At 46.2% G+C, this 20191-nt stretch overlaps 1 protein-coding gene across 1 annotated transcript; it reads left to right on the plus strand.

The window, feature by feature from the left end:
- The first annotated feature begins 504 nt into the window (after window positions 1–504).
- On the plus strand, window positions 505–12714 carry GABARAPL2 (GABA type A receptor associated protein like 2). The gene is made up of 4 exons (XM_055299608.2): window positions 505–697; window positions 1022–1077; window positions 2209–2381; window positions 12112–12714. Exons 1-4 carry the CDS (start codon window positions 664–666, stop codon window positions 12200–12202), a joined length of 354 nt encoding a protein of 117 aa, XP_055155583.1. The 5' UTR covers window positions 505–663; the 3' UTR covers window positions 12203–12714.
- The last annotated feature ends 7477 nt before the right edge of the window (window positions 12715–20191 follow it).

A 20191-nucleotide genomic window follows, 5' to 3' on the forward strand; every position in this document is an offset into this window, starting at 1 on the left:
GCTTCCAACAGTGTCCTCAAACACCCACCCCTCCCATACTGAGCCCCCAACCTGTCACCACTCCGAGCAATACTCCCCAAACTGTCAACGCCCTAAACAGCTCCCTTGTTATCGCCAAGCACTAGAAACCTCCTTATGTCATTCTTACCCCTAAAGACCGTTCTTGTCACCAATTCCCCATTCAGACTTCCCCTATGAACCGCTCTAAGAGCCCTCAACTATCAGCCACACCCCCAAACAGCCCTCAGTAAGAGCCCTACACTATCAGCCAGACGTTTCCTGCCACCAACGCTCCCGAGACCCCACTCCTGTCACCAGTTCCCCGAACATTCCTGCGAGCAATGTTGCAGATATTGCTCACAGACGTCCCCATAACCAACTTCATCGCCTCCGCAGCCTAAGAACCCCCAAAGGGGCCCTCCGCGGCCCCGCCCCTTTTCGTGCGGCCTCGCCCCTTGGCACGGAGTCCTGACAAATGGCGCCGGAAGCCCCGCCCCCGACCGGTTGCTAGGCTCCGACAGCCGGAAGTCCCGCCTGCCGTGTAGTCGCCGCCGTCGCTGTCGCTGCCGCTGCCGCTGCCGCTGCCGTCGTCGTTGTTGTTGTGCTCGGTGCGCTGAGCTCCGCGGCTCCGCGAGCCGGTTCCGTCCCCTTCCCGCCGCCGCCATGAAGTGGATGTTCAAGGAGGACCACTCGCTGGGTAAGCACTTGGCCGTCGGCCCGGCTGCTGGGGGCCGGGGCGGCTGGTGGGCCCCCTCCCCCACTCGGGCGGCCCTGGGCCGAGTGGAGCGGGGCGGATGCCCTGCTCCGGGCTTGAGTCGCCCAGGCCATGGTGCCTCGGGCAGCGGCCCCCTGACCCCGTGTCACTCTCCGCGGGCCCTGCTGGGAGCTAGTAGGGGACAGGACCGCGGCCGCGGGGACGCCGGAACCAGGGCCTGGGTTCTACGCAGGGCGCAGGAGGAGGAGGGCCGGGAACCGACGGGTGGGCAGGCGCGGCCTTCAGCCCCGTTTGTTTCTCCCACAGAACACAGATGCGTGGAGTCCGCGAAGATTCGAGCGAAATATCCCGACAGGGTTCCGGTGAGTGGACTCTCCGCCCCCTCACCTCGCTGTCACCTCTGTCGCCTGGGACCCGTGATAGGCCCCAGGCCATTCAACAGTTGACAAGTTGAGGTTCCAGTCCCAGTTACAGTAGCTGACGGGCCAGACCGGGATGAGGCCGCCCACGGCCGGGGCGTGAGGGGCTCGGGCTGGTGCTGTTCAGGGTGCCTCAGTGCTGAATCTCCCGATCTAGGCCAGCGAGCCGTCTGCAGCCTCGGGGCTCCCTGGCCAATTATGTAAGGAACGATGTTCTAGGACAGGGCAACAGGTCACTGCCACTTTTGGGAATGGTGGTGGAGGGAGACTGTCACTTTGGTCTTGAAAGAGGTACTTGAGTCTCAGGACGTTCATCTTTTACTTTGAGTCTCCATCTTTACCTAACTTCTAGCTCCGTTATCTCACCTTGACCCTGTCATCCTTGCCTGACCAAAATAATGTGAAAAGCCGCTGAAAACCCCTTCTGCCATGTTTTCTTCTTAGTCAATAATAAATATGATGTTATATTTCTTCCATGGTTGGGGAGATAGTTTTGTAATCCTTATTAATTTTTAATGGACATTAAGGCCTGTTATTGTAGCTCTTTGCTTGTGAATAATTTGTGTGGGGGAAGGAGTAGGAGGGACGGATTTGAAACTTGTTCAGAGAGGAGCAACAGGCCAAATGAAGAACTTGGTTCTTGGCTGGCTGAAATTCCAGGCATTCCCATTAGTCCATCCATTCTTGTCTCCTGTGTTCCTTGGGAACACAGTATTTTTTCCTGTAGCGTGAAGGTGGATCCATTCTGGGGTCCTGGAGTAACGGGCCATGGATGAAACCCTCCCCAGATATTCTTAGGTCTGCCCAGATAAAATGTGGAAAAGCTTAGCGGTAAGGGCTGCATTTCTCTTACATAATTGACCACAGAAAAGCACTTACTGTTTCCCTATAACACATTTATATCAATTCTTAACCTCCAGAGCGTGTGGTTTATTAAGCCAAAGACATATTTTCTCCTGCTGTGCAGTTTCCCACCCACCTCCTTGCCCACACTCTGCTCATCAGCTCCTCAGCCATGTGAGGCCAGAGCCTCGCTTTAGGAAACACAGTCCTGACCTCTCTTTACTTTCCCAGGTGATTGTGGAAAAGGTCTCAGGCTCTCAGATTGTTGACATTGACAAACGGAAGTACTTGGTTCCATCTGATATCACTGTGGCTCAGTTCATGTGGATCATCAGGAAAAGGATCCAGCTTCCTTCTGAAAAGGCGATCTTCCTGTTTGTGGATAAGACAGTCCCACAGTCCAGGTGAGAGGTGTTTACTAGATGGGCCCTCTGGTATTAGACATCTGGTTGGCTGCTTACGGAACTCCAAAACTTTGAAAGTCTGAAAACTCTTAGGGGTCCTGACTAGAAATCTGGATTTTGTGCTCCCTGACATCAGAGGCTCCAGGAAAATAATGGCTGCAATATGTAAGAGTGCATTTTGGATTCAGAAAATAGAACAAGGCCTGGACTTTTAAAAAATGATGAAACTCAGCCTAAGATCTCCAAGAATCTTTTAAAACAGTTGAGAACTTATTTAATCTTAAGCTATAGGTAGAACTGAGGCCTGAAATGAGGTTTTCTTCCCTGAAGGCAGTCCTGGCATGCTCCTCCACTGGGAGCCTGTGGCCTTGCTGAGGCTCACTCAGTTAATCATCCAGTTTGCTTGCTCCCAAACTTGGTCAACTCTTTGACATTGTAAGAGTCTATAGCTGTCTGATCCTGAAGTCTGACAAAATGACTGCGGCACAGTAAAGCAATCTGAAGTCTCTTTACAGACTTATACCTCCCTTGGTAGCATTTGCTTTGACTGTCAGACTATTGTGCTGCCTGGAACAATCTTTGGGACTGTAACTTGTGGCCAGAATGTAGGCAGAGGCATTAGAATTCCCCTTTTCTGTGTGTTTGACAGCCCAGCTTTAGTCCCCTGTGGAAAGAGGAAAATGGATGGGCTCCGTCTAACCTCCTGGTCAGTCCTTTCCCGTTACTGAGTGGGTAGTTGTAGGCCCTGATCCAGATTCTGGCCCCCACCTCTCCCCTGAGTGTGAGTTCCTGGCCACATCTTATCTTCATGATCCAATCTAAGTTTCATTTACCACTCCCAGAAGTAATACTTCTAAAAGTGAAGGCTCTCAGAAGCCCTGGGAACTAGCCCAATGTTGTCCAAATAGGTTCCTGTTGAATATCCTTGAAGACTCCAGAGGAGGCCTGTGCCAAATTCCAGACCTTATTTCTGTTAAAGGTGGAAAGCTCTGGCTATTTTTTGGTCTGATTTCCTCTTTCCCAGTGTCCTCCACCTCTACTTCCTGGTGTCTGATAGAAAGGCAAGGGAGAAATGGAAGCTCCTTCCCTAAGGCCAGTGTTCAACCTGAGGAGACACCCCAGGGCCTGCCCACTGGACACCATTGGTCTGCCACAGCTGTAGCTCTGGAAGCTGTGGTGTTGCTTGAGGAGATCTTGTCACCCATGGGGTTCTTCTAACCTTCCTTCCCAGGCCTCTGGGCTGTGTCTTCACCAGAGGAGGAAGCTTTGGGCATCCGTAGTTACCCTGGGCTTTCCTTAAGGTGTTTGGGGAGGTAATCTTTCATAACATCTGAAACTTCTGCAGAGCCTTGGTGACCCTGTGTTTCGTACTTCCCGGAGGTGCTGGCTTAGTGGGAGAAAGTAAGTGACTAGGACCTATGGCTTTGAGTTTATTTTCCTCAATTCTGATTCTCTGGTTCTTCTCAAAGGAAATGAAGCAGGCTTCTGGAGACCTTAAGATTACTCAGATGGCTCCACAGTAATCTAGCAATTAAAATGGCTACAGGTTTTATAAACTTCCCCTCCCCCGTTATCCTTGACGTAGAAATAGAATTGGAAATGAAAAATGATTTTTCAGGGCAGCAGAAACTGCTTCAAGCCATTTTCTCTCCAAGTCCCATTTGCCTTTCCAGTGTGTTGAGAAAACCCTAAATCAGATTACACTAGTAACTCAAGTCAGGATTTTAGGGCCGAATAACCAGAAATCCAAGTCCTGACCCTTCAGGATTTAGAGTCACCAGCTAGGGCCCTTTTGCCCAGGCTGTCAGCTCTTTGGCCCCAGTTAATGACTTACCACCCTACACTTAATGCAACTGTTCATTTTGGGGTTTTATTGTCAGAAACAATATTTTTTGAGACAGAGTCTCACTCTGTTGCCCAGGTTGGAGTGCAGTGGTGCAATCTGAGCTCACTGCAACCTCTGCCTCCTAGGCTCAAGTGATCCTCCCACCTCAGCCTCCCTAATAACTGGGACGGGACCACAGGTGTGTGCCACCACACCGCGCTAAAAATATAAATTTGTTTCTAAACAAAAGAGGCGTGTGACATCATTGGGCTTTATGCAAATATAAATCACCCATAAACATAAACAAGAAGTGCCACAGGGTCCTTCCTAAAGCTGGCTGTGATTCAGCTTCACCATCTCTTCCCCAAGACAATTTAGCAGCCTCTTGCTCAGGTCTTTTCAGCCTCCTTAGGGAAGCATGGAGCCTCCCTTAACCTTCATGCAGTGCTTGCTGGCTTCAGAGAGTGGCTGGGGAAATTAGAGAAGGGACGAATTCAAGCCTGGAGGAGCCCTCTCTCTCCGGTGACTGACTGGTCTGCATGAAGATCAGTTATGTCTGAGGCTGAAGGGGAGTAAGTTCTCAGTTATTTCTGCCTTGGAGTGGAAAACAGGCGGTCACCATGTAAAGTGTCATGATTTTTATTTAGTTAGTATTAAATATTGATTCTATAAATTGAGACAGAGGCAAGTCCCTAAGTTTTACTTCCTAAATTCTAAGTTCTTGTTTCATTTAAAAAAGAGGGAATCACAATGGCCTTTTCCCATTTAGCACTGGAAAGTTGAATTCTCTGCCTAGGTGCCTGCATCAAGAATCAGGCCAAAAACGGAAGGGGAACCGTGCCTTTGTTCAGACAGAACTTCAGAAAAAACATCAGTGTACAAGTTTCCTAGTCATGACGTTAGAGGGGAACTCAGACCTGGCAGTGAATGATCTCTGTTTGTTCAGAACATAGATAAGAGTCTTGTTAATCCCCTGTTTAAAATAGAAACAGGAGTGTATCATTAAATAAAATACCTCTAAGATATTATTTTTTGTTGTTGTTGAGACAAGGTCTTGCTCTGTCACCCTGGCTGGAGTGCAGTGGCACAGTCATAGCTCACTGCAGCCTTGAACTCCTGGGCTTGAGCAGTCCTCCCACCTCACCAGGTTGGTCTCAAACTCCTGGCTACAGGTGATCCTCCTGCCTTGGCCTCCCAGAGTGCTGGGATTATGGGTGTTACCCAACACACCTGGCCAGATACTATAATTGACATTGGGAAACCTGTGCTGTTTAAGAATATGGTGTTGCCGGGCGCGGTGGCTCAAGCCTGTAATCCCAGCCCTTTGGGAGGCCGAGGCGGGCGGATCATGAGGTCAAGAGATTGAGACCATCCTGGCTAACACGGTGAAACCCCATCTCTACTAAAAATACAAAAAATTAGCCGGGCGTGTTGGCGGGCACCTGTAGTCCCAGCTACTTGGGAGGCTGAGGCAGGAGAATGGCGTGAACCCGGGAGGCGGAGCTTGCAGTGAGCCGAGATCGCACCACTGCACTCCAGCCTGGGGGACAGAGAAAGACTCCGTCTCAAAAAAAAAAAAAAAAAAAAAAAAAAAGAATATGGTGTTTATTTGCTTCTGGATCTTAAAGTGATCTTCAGTAAAAGGAAGTTGTGATGTTTTGGAAATGAAAAGTGATTTTCAGGGCAACAGAGACTGCTTCAAGGCCATTTTCTCTCCAAGTCCCATTTGCCTTTCCAATCTGCTGAGAATCCACCCTAAAGCAGATTATACCAGTAACCCAACACAGGATTTTAGGACAGAGTAACCAGAAATCCAAGTCCTGACCCTTCAGGCCCAATTAATGACTTCTCACCCCACACTTATTCATCCTTTATTTAGAAATGTGCTTAAAGCACTTTGATCATTTCTGGGTAAATACCTCTTTAAAGACAGGACTTTTTTTTTTTTGGAGACGGAGTTTCGATCATGTCGCGCAGGCTAGAATGCCCAGGCAGTGGCGCGATCTCGGCTCACTGCAACCTCCGCCTTCCAGCTTCAAGCGATTCTCGTGCCTCTGCTCCCGAGTAGCTGGGATTACAGGCGACTGCCACCACGCCTGGCTACTTTTTTTGTATTTTTAGTAGAGATGGGGTTTTACCATGTTGGCCAGGCTGGTCTCTAACTCCTGACCTCAGGTGATTCGCCAACCTTGGCCTCCCAAAGTGCTGGGATTACAGGCATGAGCCACTGCTTCTGGCCTAGTTGTTCCTTTTTATCAGATAAATATGTTCGGTCCTAGGCCGTGTATGGTGGCGATCGCCTGTAATTCCAGCTACTCGGGGGCTGAGGTAGGAGAATCGCTTGAAGCTGGGAGGAGGAGGTTGTGGTGAGCCAAGATCGCGCCTCTGCACTCCAGCCTGGGCGACATGAGTGAAACTCTGTCTCAAAACAAAGGAAAAACAACCAGTGGTTAATCTTTTTATTTTAGAATCTTGGGGAGCATCAGGGCCTTATTAACTTTGGCTGTGAAGCCAATGCCTGTCCAGGATTGACAGTAGTGGTCACTGCCCTTCCACCTCCCACCACCCATCCTGTCCTGCTAGAGAAGAGATAATCCAAGGTCCAGTGGAAGCACATAGGCTCCAAAGCAGATGGGTGGCCAGGTGTGCTCATCAGCCCAGCCAATTTGTGAGTCAGTGTAGACCCAGTCAGTCAGCCTCCATGACCTGCCCTTGGTTGGGGCGAACGTAGGTTCTCTAGGGATTGGGCATCCACACAGTTCTAGGTCAGCCTCTCCCAATGCGTAGCGCTGTTGAGAGCATAAACTGATGTCTGTCTTGAGTCACATGGCCATTCCTGGATGTAGGTCCTGCTGCAACTTTCCTTTTTTTTATTGCACAGTTTCTCCACTGGAGAAGTGGTTTTACCTGGATCTATGTCCTTCAGTGGAGGGGTTAGGGAGAGGGCTTAGGGGGCAGTTTAAGTTCATTTTCACCTACTACTTCAGGGTCCCACTTCACCTTAGATTAGCTCCATGGCTTGAATCTACCACTGGCTTTACCCATTTCTTTCCTTGCCAGACTCAGAGCTTGGAAGGTGGCAGTGCCTCTGTACTCAGAGCAGCATCTTTCTCAGAGGAATGCTTGTGGTACTTGATGCCACGGGGTGTGCATTCGTGTTAGGGACTGTAGGCCATCTTCAGATGTTTTCTACAGCCACCTCCCAGCAACTTAGGCAGCAAGCCTTGGAGCTGCAGTGCTGCTTGCGAGTTGTCAGGGCATCCAGCAAGCCTGTGCAGCTTAGCTGGATAGATGCATTAGAGCTGCCTCTGTGCTTCAGGATCCTCAGGCATCCTAGCAGTGGCCTGCTCAGTGCTGTGTATAGCTCAGGCCTCCAAATTCTGAGGGGGAAGTTTATCTTCTCAGAGGTTTATGGAATGTGTCCCAAACTGACACACCAGCCTTCTGCTAATAGACTCTCTGCTAGCAATGGTCACATTTTGTCTCCCTGCCCTTCCATTTGAATATCCTTTTAATGGGACTTTAAAAAAATGAGTTAATTTTTTTTAAGTCTGTTTGTGGCCCAGCTCATTTTGGCTGCAGGCCAAGTTATTCTGACTCTGCCTGTATGCAGTCCGATCCCGTAAGTGCTGTTTTCAAATCAGTCTTGCTTCATGGCACCCAGTGAAGCCTCAAAATTAGGTGCATGTTCAGCATTGAGCATCTTCAGTTACCAAGTTCCTTGCCCAAGGGGTATCCTGACTGTAAGGACACAGTGCTACTGCCAACTAAGTTTCCACAAGAGTTTGTGTGTCAGAAAAGGAGAAATGTTGGATTCTTAAGTTCTTACGCACTAAGGCATCTAGCTGTCAAATTACAAGATCTGAAGGAGAGAGCTCTAAGACCTTGCTACTCAGCATGTGACGCAGAGACTGGCAGTAGTTGCCTTACCTGGAGGCTTGATGTTCCGATGATTGGTACCAACATTTGTATGAGAAGCACTGTTCTAAGGAAGATCTCTGCAGAAGGTACAAGGACTCTAATGTTAGGTCATCAGAGCAGATCTAGCTGTCTAGTCACTTGGAGGCAGCAAAGCTTGGTGGTCTCCTAGTTTTGTGACCTGGAGTGATTTAGAATCTCTGTGCCTCAGTTTTCTTATCTATGAACTATGGATTATGGTAATATCTACCTAATAAGATTGTTTTGAGGATAAAGAGTTAATACATGTGGCCGGGCGCGGTGGCTCACGCCTGTAATCCCAGCACTTTGGGAGGCCGAGGCGGGCGGATCACGAGGTCAGGAGATCGAGACCATCCTGGCTAACACGGTGAAACCCTGTCTCTACTAAAAATACAAAAAATTAGCCGGGCGAGGTGGCAGGCGCCTGTAGTCCCAGCTACGCGGGAGGCTGAGGCAGGAGAATGGTGTGAACCCCGGGGGGCGGAGCCTGCAGTGAGCCGAGATCGCGCCACTGCACTCCAGCCTGGGTGAAAGAGCGAGACTCCGTCTCAAAAAAAAAAAAAAAAAAAGTTAATACATGTAATGTATGAGCAGTGCTTGGCACATATGTGTTGCCATTATAGTTAGGATTTTTACTATCAGCTTCTGTAGCTACTAGGGCACTGCTTAAACAAATTGATGAACCCAAGTTTTACTTAAAAGACAATGGAATCTAAAGCCAGAAAGGAATGAAAGCCACATGATTATGGGCCTCCTATCCTGCAGAGTCAGGGCTCAGAGTCTCACGACCTGCCTTCAACAGTAGCGGTCCAGTGGTCACTGTTCACCATGGATAGCATACACAGGCCTGGGGGTGGGCTGCTGGTGTTTATGAAGCTCCTCAAATGTTTAATGTAGCAGCAGGATTTAGAATCACCGTACTAGGGCTTCTAACTTGCTAGGAAAAGAGCAGAACTTAGTCTGTTTGGAACCAAACTTGACAGAGGCACTATGGGGCGACTCTGAATTGCACACAATGTCTGCTACTGCATCTAAACCCATCTGGTAATGGCAGTGGGGAGATGTTATGACAGCTGTCATCAAGATCACCCTGGACACTTGGACAAATGGGGTAAAGAGTTGTGGCAGTAGCCATAGTTGTAGGGGAGTTTCAGAGAAAAATGGGGTTTACTCTCTGGGCATTCTCAACCACCAGGGTAAAAATCTTGGGAGACTCAGCTACATGTTCAAGCCCTTCTGCTAGTTTTTGGCTTGTCATTTCACTTCCTAGCTTGTCACTGTACTTCCTAATCACATAGCTTTTAAAGATGACCCTGCCTTCTCCCGCCCTCCGCCCCCCCCCCACCCCCAACAAAAGGTCAGGCATTTCCCTTCGCAACCTGGCTGCATATGGAATCATTTTTGGCATTTAAAAATATACTGATGAGGCCGGACGCAGTGGCTCATGCCTGTAATCCAGCACTTTGGGAGGCGGAGGCGGGTGGATCACCTGAGGTCAGGAGTTCAAGACCAGCCTGGCCAACATAGTGAAATCCCACCTCTACTAAAAACAAGAACTAAAACAAAAAAAAATCAGCCGGGCGTGGCGGCATGCGCCTGTAATCCCAGCTACTTGGGAGGCTAAGACATGAGACTTGTTTGAACCGGAAGGTGGAGGTTGCAGTGAACCGAGATCCTGCTACTGTACTCCAGCCCAAGCGACAGAGGAAGACTCTGTCTTAACAAAACAAAACAAAACAAAACATAGTGATGATTTCATTGGTCTGGGGTAGGGCTTGGGCACAGAGATGTTTTTAAAGCTCTCCAGTAAGATTCTGATGTGCAGCCAAGGCTGAGACCCACAGCTGCAGGTGTTGTTCTTCCCTCTAACCACTGCCCCCTAAGTCTTGTTCTGGGGCAGTGCTGTCAGTAGAAATGGATGCAAGCCACATATGTAATTTAAGAATTTTCTAGTAGCCACATTAAAAAAATAAAAACAGTTGAAATTAATTTTTTTTTTTGAGACAGAGTTTTGCTCTTGTTGCCCAGGCTGCAGTACAATGGCACGATCTTGGCTCACTGTAACCTCCACCTCCCAGGTTAAAGCGATTCTCCGGCCTCGGCCTCCCGAGTAGCTGGGATGACAGGCATGCGCTACCATGCCCGGATACTTTTTTTGACGGAGTCTCGCTCTGTCGCCCAGGCTGGAGTGCAGTGGCGTGATCTCGGCTCACTGCAAGCTCCACCTCCCGGGTTCACACCATTCTCCTGCCTCAGCCTCCTGAATAGCTGGAACCACAGGTGCCCGCCACCATGCCCAGCTAATTTTTTGTATTTTTAGTAGAGACAGGGTTTCACCGTGTTAGCCGGGATGGTCTCGATCTCCTGACCTCGTGATCCGCCCACCTCAGCCTCCCAAAGTGCTGGGATTACAGGTGTGAGCCACTGCGCCCGGCCTACTTTTGTATTTTTAGTAGAGACAGGGTTTCACTATGTTGGTCAGGCTGGTGTCGAACTCCTGACCTCAGGTGATCCACTTAATATATTTTATTTGACCCAATATATCCATAATTTTATCATTTCAACATGTAATCAAAATTGAGCTATTTTGCTGCATTTTCGTACTAAGTCTGAAACCTTGTTTATGTTTTACACTGCACATCCCAATTCACATGAGCCACACTTTCAAGTGCTGAATGTAGCTAGTGGCTACTGTGTTGTAGCAGTGATACAGGACATTTCAGTCATAGCAGAAATTTCTATTGAACAGTTCTGTTCCAGGGAGTCCTTATTTTACAAATTCCAGGCTAAGATCCTCACAGGGAGCACCGTTTTTATTGTACAAGATGCTGATGACAGGCTGTTTCATATTCAAAATCAGCCCTCCCCCACATTGTTACTTAATAATTCTCATCTACCCACACAGCCATCCGAGCTAAGCTTGCAAATGGAGCAGGAAGAATAGGAAAAAAACTCAAAACCTCCCCCTTCATAAATGTGGTATTTGTCCATGTTTACATGGAGGTTCCACTCAGCCCTTGAGGAGCAAAGCAGCGAGTGCGGCAGTCATTGTTTTCTCAGGTTGAGGCCTTGGACTCCTCCTTATCTTCCCCACTGGCCCTTGGTTTATGAGTTCCCCTTTTAAGGATCTATTGTGACTGACCTATCTGGGCTAATGACCTCAGATGTCTCAGACTGAGCATATTACCACTGTTTCTGGTTGATCCCTTCACTCATGGTCTTAACACATTTGCACTTCCTCTCATCTCAGAGAGTACAGTCACGGGGCAGAGCTTGCATAGGGATCCAGGTGTTACTAGTCTTACTCTGGAGCTGGTCCAACTCAGTTTCATGGCACAGAACTAGATTAGGTCTCCATTGCGCAGTCTGTTTTACCGCTTAGGGAAAGCCAGCTTTCCTACCCACACACGTTTAGTTTGAAGAGTATCTATTTTTGGAGGGTTCTTTGGGAGGTTGGGCAGGCTTCTTTGGATTGCAGATACATTTAGAGCTTTTTGCATTAAGTGTGAGGAAAATAACTTTTCTTTGATGATGTTGATATAGGTCTCTGGGGGCACAGGAGTTTAGCTGGGGAGATTCCATGAGAATGAACCCAAACTACTCTTCTTTGCTAGGGTCCTTTACCCACACAGAGGCGAGCCTTTCAGGTTCTTCATTTTGCTTAGTTTCTTCTCTTGTCCTTGGCATTTAAGAGGCTATCCATGTGTTAGCAAGCCAAAGCCCCCTGAAGGAGCTGGCTGCTTTAAAGGATCTACTTGGGAGGATGTCAAATGGCTTTGCCTTCTGCAGACTTCATTTATTTTAATCTTTTTATGGCTCCTTTCTCTTGCTTTAAAACAGGATTATAAGCACACAGCAGGTACTGACACCTGAAGTCTTTTACTAAATTCCTATCCTTAGGCCATCATTTTTCTCCTGAAACCTGGACTCCAATTTTCAATGACATTTTTGTTTTTCTCTTTCAAGCCTAACTATGGGACAGCTTTATGAGAAGGAAAAAGATGAAGATGGATTCTTGTATGTGGCCTACAGCGGAGAGAACACTTTTGGCTTCTGAGGGCCATTGCTGGGCTAGGTGCACCGTAACTGCTTGTGTATCTTGTAAATAGCCAGCCATTTTCAGTTATTATACCAGAACCTCTTCACATATACCTATTAGTGCATTTGTAACTGGATTTATTTCTTAATATATTGGAAGGTTTTGTTTCCTTAGACTAGTAAATTATCATACAGAGTTTTATTTTGAGTTTTTCTTTTTGTGCATTGTCCTCATGGCTGTATTCTCCAGGAAACTTGTCCTTCTGGAAATCATACTGAATGATATTTCTATATCGAAGTGAGGTAGGTGCGGTATTAAAGTGAAAGGGAAGGTGATGCATTTATTCTGGGTTATGCTTGAAGTGTTAGATGGCTAAGTATTAAAATTATCCAAATTAAATCCTTAGCAGTCAGAACACTTGCTTCACTAGAATATGCCAACTGCCAATCATGTTGGACTGAGCTAATTTGTTCCTCTTTCTGAAACTATTAAGGTAAATAATTAACAATAAAAATTCTCTTATAAAGGCATTGTACTGTGGCCATGTCCTTTATTCACCTGCATTTGGATGGGTCAGAGAAGTGCCTCCTATATCTGCCAGGCCAGGAAGAGGGCTTGTGGAGGTCATGGCCGCACATCCTGGGACTGGAAGCCATGGCTAGGGTCATGAGGAGAGACATTGTTTTGAATAACTAATATGTTCACACGTTTGAAATATCGGGACAATACAAAAAGGTATACACTGAGAAGGCTTGCTCCCGCCAGCTTCCTAACCACCTCTGCCCTTTATGGGAAATTACTTTTACTGGCTTCTTGTTTCTTTTCAATATTTTAAAAGTAAATAGGATAATTTAAAGGATAGCATAATGGCATAGTAAAAAGGATAATTAAATATGAACACATATCCTTATTTTCTTTCTTTTTTTTTTTTTTTTTTCTTTTTGAGACCGGAGTTTTGCTCTTGTCACCCAGGCTGGAGTGCAATGGTGCAATCTCAGCTCACTGCAACCTCTGCCTCCCGGGTTCGAGTGATTCTCCCGCCTTGCCTCCTGAATAGCTGGGATTAGAGGCATGTGCCACCACGCCCAGCTAATTTTGTATTTTCAGTAGAGATGAGGTCTTACCATGTTGGCCAGGCTGGTCTCAAACTCCTGACCTCAGGTGATCCACCCACCTCAGCCTCCCAAAGTGCTGGGATTACAGGCGCCCACTACTACACCCAGCTTCTTCTTTTTCTTATACAAAGAAAACATATACTTCTACATACACTGCTTTTTTTCATTTAACATTATATTTTAGTGATCTTTCCATATCACTTCTGTGCATCATTTTAATATTCCTGCATTCTTTAAGGTACTGCTTTCTACTCCCTTCTTCCTAAAAATCAAGATTAGATTTATCTATGCGCATGAGTTTCATTTCTCACACATTAGTAGAGATGTGTAGGCTTGCTAGGACACAAATACATTTGAGAGGAAATGCTTAGTTACTTTCTTAAATCTTCTGCAGACATACTGTGTTGGTGGCTAGAGCACTACACAGACAAGAATAAAGAAACCAGGTATGTCCCACCAGTCTAAGAACATGTAATTAAAATGACTCACACTTTCCATTGGGGAAGAAACAAAGACCTATAACTTTATCTTTACCAAATTATGTAAGCAGCTCATCCAAGCTCTCTACTGATGTCACCTTCTCAGTTGGGATCAGAGGAAACATTCTTAATTTGTCACAAACATCTTGTTGGGTCTTTACCAAACTTGAGCTAATAAAATCTGTTTCTCTTTGCTGAAAGTTTCACACTAAAAGCAGTTAGAAACTGACCTCAGAGCGAGCAAGGTAAAGGGAAAGCAAGCTCTGTGTTACTAAGGAATTTTATTTGCAATGACATGCTCCCAATTCAAACTGGCCTTAGCATTAAAAAGGCAGTTTATTATCTCACCTCTCAGAGGGATGGTTCACTGGCTTGAGGTGTAGCTAGAACCAGGGATCAAACAATAACATCAAAACTCCATCTCTTGGTTTTGTTTTTCTCTGTGTTCTCTCCATGTGATGGCAAAGATGGCCCCATCTTTGGAGTTGCTTAGCAACTCTAGTGGAAGGAAGAACATCTTTTCTGAGAGCACAAACAAAAGTCCCTGGGAGGTCTCTGGCCTTGCTTGGACTACCAAACAGCCCTGCTTGGGCCAGAGAATGGTGAACCTCTGCCTAAACATATGAACAGAAATAGGATTTTACAGAAGTGATGTATTTCTGTTTCACAACCACAAAGCCACAAATGCAACCGAGAAGAAATAGCTAAAGAGAAGAAAACCAAAAGGCAAGTATCGTTGAAGCCAACTGTGTTTTTTGTTTGTTTGTTTTTTTTGAGATGGAGTCTCGCTGTTGTCAGCCTGGGCTGGAGTGCAATGGCACAATCTCAGCTCACTGCAACCTCCGCCTCCCGGGTTCCAGCAATTCTCCTGCCTCAGCCTCCTGAGTAGCTGGGACTATAGGCGCATGCCACCATGCCCAGCTAATTTTTGTATTTTTAGTAGAGACAGGGTTTCACCATGTTGGCCACAGTGATCTCGAACTCCTGACCTCAGGTGACCCACCCGCCTCAGCCTCACAAAGTGCTGGGGTTACAGGTGTGAGCCACCATGCCCAGTCGTGTTTTTCTTTTAAGTAATTTATAGTTAGCATTTATTAAACACCCTCTGGATACCAGATGATTTACATACATTATCACAATCTTCAAAAAGCCCCCATAAGATAGGTAGTGAAGTTTCCACATCCACATGACTACCAAGTGGCAGAACTGAGATACTAAGTAAAACTGAAGAAGAGTTACGTGGTTGGCAATGTCAAATCATTTCTTTTTTTTTTCTTTCTATTTATAATGTGCCTGGGAGGACTCTGGCCTTGCTTGGTGTACCAAACAGCCCCACTTGGAGCAGGGACTGGTGGGAGGGAGTGGTGAACCTCTTCTTAACCATGTAGATGTAGGATTATACAGAATCCTACAGAATAGGATTAACCATGCTGCACACTAGGGCACAAATACGAACAAAGTACTATCCTGTCTTACATCTAAGTGAAGATTTTAAAAGTTAAAAAAAAAAGCATATACTCTTCCCCCAAACCCGACTCCTCAAAGACACTAGACTAGCAAAATTGTACGGATGAATTTTATCAAACTAAGGAACCCCTTTCTTAAATTGTTTCAGAGATTAGAAAAGGAATAATTACATTTATTTTGAGACTTATAAAATCTCAATGTTAAAACTTTATAAAGATGGTATAAGAGAAAAAGTTATAGCTTTGTCTCATCAACATAGAAAAATCATATATATATTTTAAAAGAGATGGGGTCTCACTGTCACACAGGCTGGAGTGCTGGGCCGTGATCACAGCTCACTATAGCTTCGAATTCCTGGGCTCAAGTGATCCTCCCACCTCAGCCTCATGAGTAGTGCCTGGCCCCCATGTTTAAAATATAACAGCAATGGCATGAAAAATGAACTGGATGACCCATGACTCTATAACAGTTATATATGAAAAAACAGGTTCCTATATTACACATAAAATAAATTCAGGGTGGATTAAATATCTGAATATGAGACGGCATGGTGGCTCACACCTGTACTGCCAGCACTTTGGGAGGTGGAAGTGGAAGGATCCCTTGAGGCCAGGAGTTTGAGCCCTGGGCAACATAGTGAGACACTGTCTCTACAAAAAATTTAAGAATTAGCTGGGCCTGGTGGTGCATGCCTATAGTCCCAGCTACTGCGGAGGGTGAAGTGGGAAGCTCAGGTGATGAGCCCAAGGAGTTTAAGGTTGCAGTGAGCTATGATTGCGCCACTGCACTTCAGCCTGGGTGACCCTGTTGCGAAAAACAAAAACAGGCCGGGAACAGTGACTCATGCCTGTAATCCCAGCACTTTGGGAGGCCGAGGTGTGTGGATCACTTGAGGTCAGGAGGTCAAGATCAGCCTGGCCAACATGGTGAAACCCTGTCTGTACTAAAAATACAAAAATTAGCTGGGCATGTTAGCGGGCACCTGTAATCCCAGCTAGCTGGGAGGTTGAGGCAGGAGCATCGCTTGGACCCGGTAGGCGGAGGTTGCAGTGAACCGAGATCATAGCACTGCACTCCAGCCTCGGCAACAAGAGTGAGACTCCGTCTCGGGGGGGGAAAAATTAGAAAACGAATTAGAATATCTAGGACCCTGGAGTAAGGAGGGAGTACTCAGATATAAAACACAAACTATCAAAGATTGACAAATTTAAGTACATTAAAATGAACATTACAATGAACAACATCTGTACAAAATAAAGCACCAGCCGGGTGTGGTCGCTCACACCTGTAATCCCAGCACTTTGGGAGGCCTAGATGTGTGGATCACTTGAAGTCAGGAGTTCGAGACCAGTCTGGCCAATATGGTGAAACCCTGTCTTTACTAAAAATACAAAAATTAGCCGGGCGTGGTGGCACATGCCTGTAATCTCAGCCACTTGGGAGGCTGAGGCAGGAGAATTGCTTGAGCCTGGCAGACAGAGGTTGCAGTGAGCTGAGATCTTGCCATTGCACTCCAGCGTGGCTGACAGAGCAAGACTCTGTCTCAAAACAGGAAAAAAAAAAAAAAAAAAAAGCACCTAAAACAAATAGAAGCCACAGACTGGGTAAGATATATAATCAAGACATAATTAATATCCAAAATAAAAGAACTCTTGGAATCAGTAACACAAACCACCCAGACTGGGTGCTGTGGCTCATGCCTGTAAGCCCAGCACTTTGGGAGGCTGGGGTGGGTGGATCACTTGAGGTCAGGAGGTCAAGACCAGCCTGGTCAACATGGTGAAACCCTGTCTCTAGGGCCAGGCGTGGTGGCTTATTCTCGTAATCCCAGCATTTTGGGAGGCCGAGGCAGGCGGATCACAAGGTCAGGAGATCGAGACCATCCTGGCTAACACTGCGAAACCCCATCTCTACTAAAAATACAAAAAAATTAGCCGGGCGTCGTGGCACGTGCCTGTAGTCCCAGCTGCTCCGGAGGCTGAGGCAGGAGAATTGCTTGAACCCGGGAGGCGGAGGTTGCAGTGAGCCGAGATTGCACCACTGCACTCCAGCCTGGGTGACAGATTGAGACTCCATCTCAAACAACAACAACAACAACAAAAAACCCTGTCTCTACTAAATTAGCTGGGCGTGGTGGTGGCACCTGTAATCCCAGCTACGCAGGAGGCTGAGGCAGGAGAATCTCTTGAACCTGGGAGGTGGAGGTTGCAGTGAGCTGAGATCGCACCACTGTACTCCGGTCTGGGCGACAGAGCAAGACTCTCAAACAACAACAATAAAAACAAACCACCCAGCAGAAAAATGGGTGAAAGACTTTTAAACTGTTTGAGATTAGAAAAAGGAATAACCACAAATTCATTCTGAGACTTACAAAATCTCAGTGTTAAAACTTTATAAAGACAACATGAGGCCACGCACAGTGGCTCACGCCTGTAATCCCATCCCAACACTTCGGGAGGCCAAGGTGGGAGGATCAACTGAGCCTAGGAGTTTAAGGCTGCAGTGAGTGATGATCGTGCCACTTTACTCCAGCCTGGGTGACAGAGTGAAACCCTGTGTCCAAAACAAAACAAAACCCACAGAAACAAAGACAGTGTAAGAGAAAAAAAAAATTATATATCTCATTTATCAACATAGAAAAATCATAAAGTTTTTATTTTTTTTAAAGAGATGGGGTCTCGCTCTGCCGCCCAGGCTGGAGTACAGTGGCATGTTCATAGCTCACTGCAGCCTCAAATTCGTGGGTTAAGCAATCCTCCTGCCTCAGCCTCCCAAAGTGCTGGCCAGGCTTAAGCTACCATGCCCAGCCTGGCATTTAGATCTTTAATTCACCTTGAATTTATTTTATGTATAATTAATATAGGAATCTATTTTTTCATAGGTATATAATCAATTATTTTGTGTAAATCCCACAAAAGAGCAAACCTAACAGGTCAATAAACAAAATTCTTAACATCACTCAAGACCACAGTCATTGTACCAACTCTAGAATGTGCCATTCACAAAGACTAAAATGTGAACAGCACCTCCTAGAGTTGTGTGGTTTCTACACTATGTTATTGGTGGCCTTGTAAAAATCTAAAGGAAACTATAGAATATAATGTCATCAAATTGGCTGAAATTAAATTTTCAACAAATGTAATATTGGTGAGGATGTGAAGCATCTAGAATTGTCATAAATGGCTGTTTTGTATGTAAACTGGTACCATCACTTTGGGAAAAAGTTTGACACTGTCTCTAGTGAAGTTGAAGGTGCCTGTAATCCATGGCTTAGCAAGTTCCACTTCTAGTTATATATTCCAGAAATATCCCTACATGTGTACAAGAGACATGTAGAAGAATGATCATTGCAACCTCGTTTGAAGAAAAAATTGGAAACCAACTAAATGTCCACCACAGGAGATGGAGAGATATGTGGTATATTTATACAAAGGAATACTATATAGCAGTTGAAATAACTAGAGCCACATGTGCCAACATAAATAGATCTCCAAAACTGTACTGATAATGAAAAAAGCAAGAGGCAGAAGTATATTCAGCATGATCCACCTCTATAATAAACTTTAAAAATTTGCAAAACAATTATATTTATTGCTTATAGATATAAACTTATGTGTAAAAGTATAAACCATGCAAGGGAATGAAACATCAAATTCAGGATGGTGGTTACCTCATGGAGGGAGGGAAATGGGATCAGGAAAGGGTAAACGTGGGGTTTCAAACACTAGTCATGTTTTGTCCAAAAAGTAAAAACCTGACGCAAAGATAGCGAAATGTTTACTGTTAATTGGGTCATGGGTGTTTCTTTTATTTATTTTTTTAAAGACACAGGGTCTCACTGTGTTGCCCAGGCTGGTCTTGAATTCCTGGGCTCAAACGACCCTTGCACCTTGGCTTCCTGAGTAACTTGGATTACAGGCACATATCACCATGCCCAGCTTCTTTTTACTTTTATGTTTGAAATATTTCATCACTTTTGTTTTGTTTTTAAGTTACACCAGTGAGAACAGAAATTGGGTCCTTCTCAAAGGAGAGCATCTAGCTGCCTCCATTTCTCACTTCCTCTTCCCTCCTCAGCTCAAGATAGGCAAGCTTCTACCCCTCCACTTCTCTGCCCCAGAGTTTGCTAGGCTTACCAAAATAACCTTGTCCCCCATCCGTGGATACTTGACACCACACCCAGCTAATTTTCATATTTTTTTTGTAGCAATGGGGCGTCACTATGTTGCCTAGGCTGGTCTCAAACTCCTGGCCTCAAGGGATCCTCCCCAGTGCCCGGCCACTTTTTTTTTTTTTTTTTTTTTTTGCACCAACCTTCTTTGCCTCTCTTTAATATATTCTATACTTTACGTTACTATCTCCTGGAAGCTCCTAATTGGCTTTCTCCTGATTTTCCTCTGGTCTCTCAGTCACTTGCATTTCTATGCTTTTCTACCTGCCCCTGAAGTCTCCATTTCCCCAGGGTTCCCTCCTCACCAGTGTCTCCTCTTCTCCATCCGCACATTCTCTGTAGATGATTTCATCTAACCCATGTCTTTAATGATGACTCCAAAATTTTTATCTCAATCCCATCTCCTGGGCACTAAACCAGTCCCCCTAAATGCCCACTGTAGGCCCTTATCCTGCCAAAATCTTAACCTCTGAAACTGGGCACATCCCCTGCCTACATCTCCTGGCCCCCCCAACACCAGATCCTCTTCCTGGGTCCCATTTCACGATCCATGGCACAATGTTCCATTCTGTCACCAACATGATAACCTGGGAGTCATCTTCAACCACTCCCTCTTCCACTCCCTGCACTCGCCTCGCCCTCCGCCTGTTTCTGAAGTCAGCCCCTCCCTGTGGTTCCTCAAGCCCCTATTGCCTGGGCCTCATCATTTCTCTTGAAGTTACTACAGTAATCCCCCAAGTATGGTCTCCTCACCACCATCCCTGCTCCTGCAGTC

This window comes from Symphalangus syndactylus, chromosome 11, assembly GCF_028878055.3.
Source record: "Symphalangus syndactylus isolate Jambi chromosome 11, NHGRI_mSymSyn1-v2.1_pri, whole genome shotgun sequence".
NCBI classification, from domain to species: domain Eukaryota; kingdom Metazoa; phylum Chordata; class Mammalia; order Primates; family Hylobatidae; genus Symphalangus; species Symphalangus syndactylus.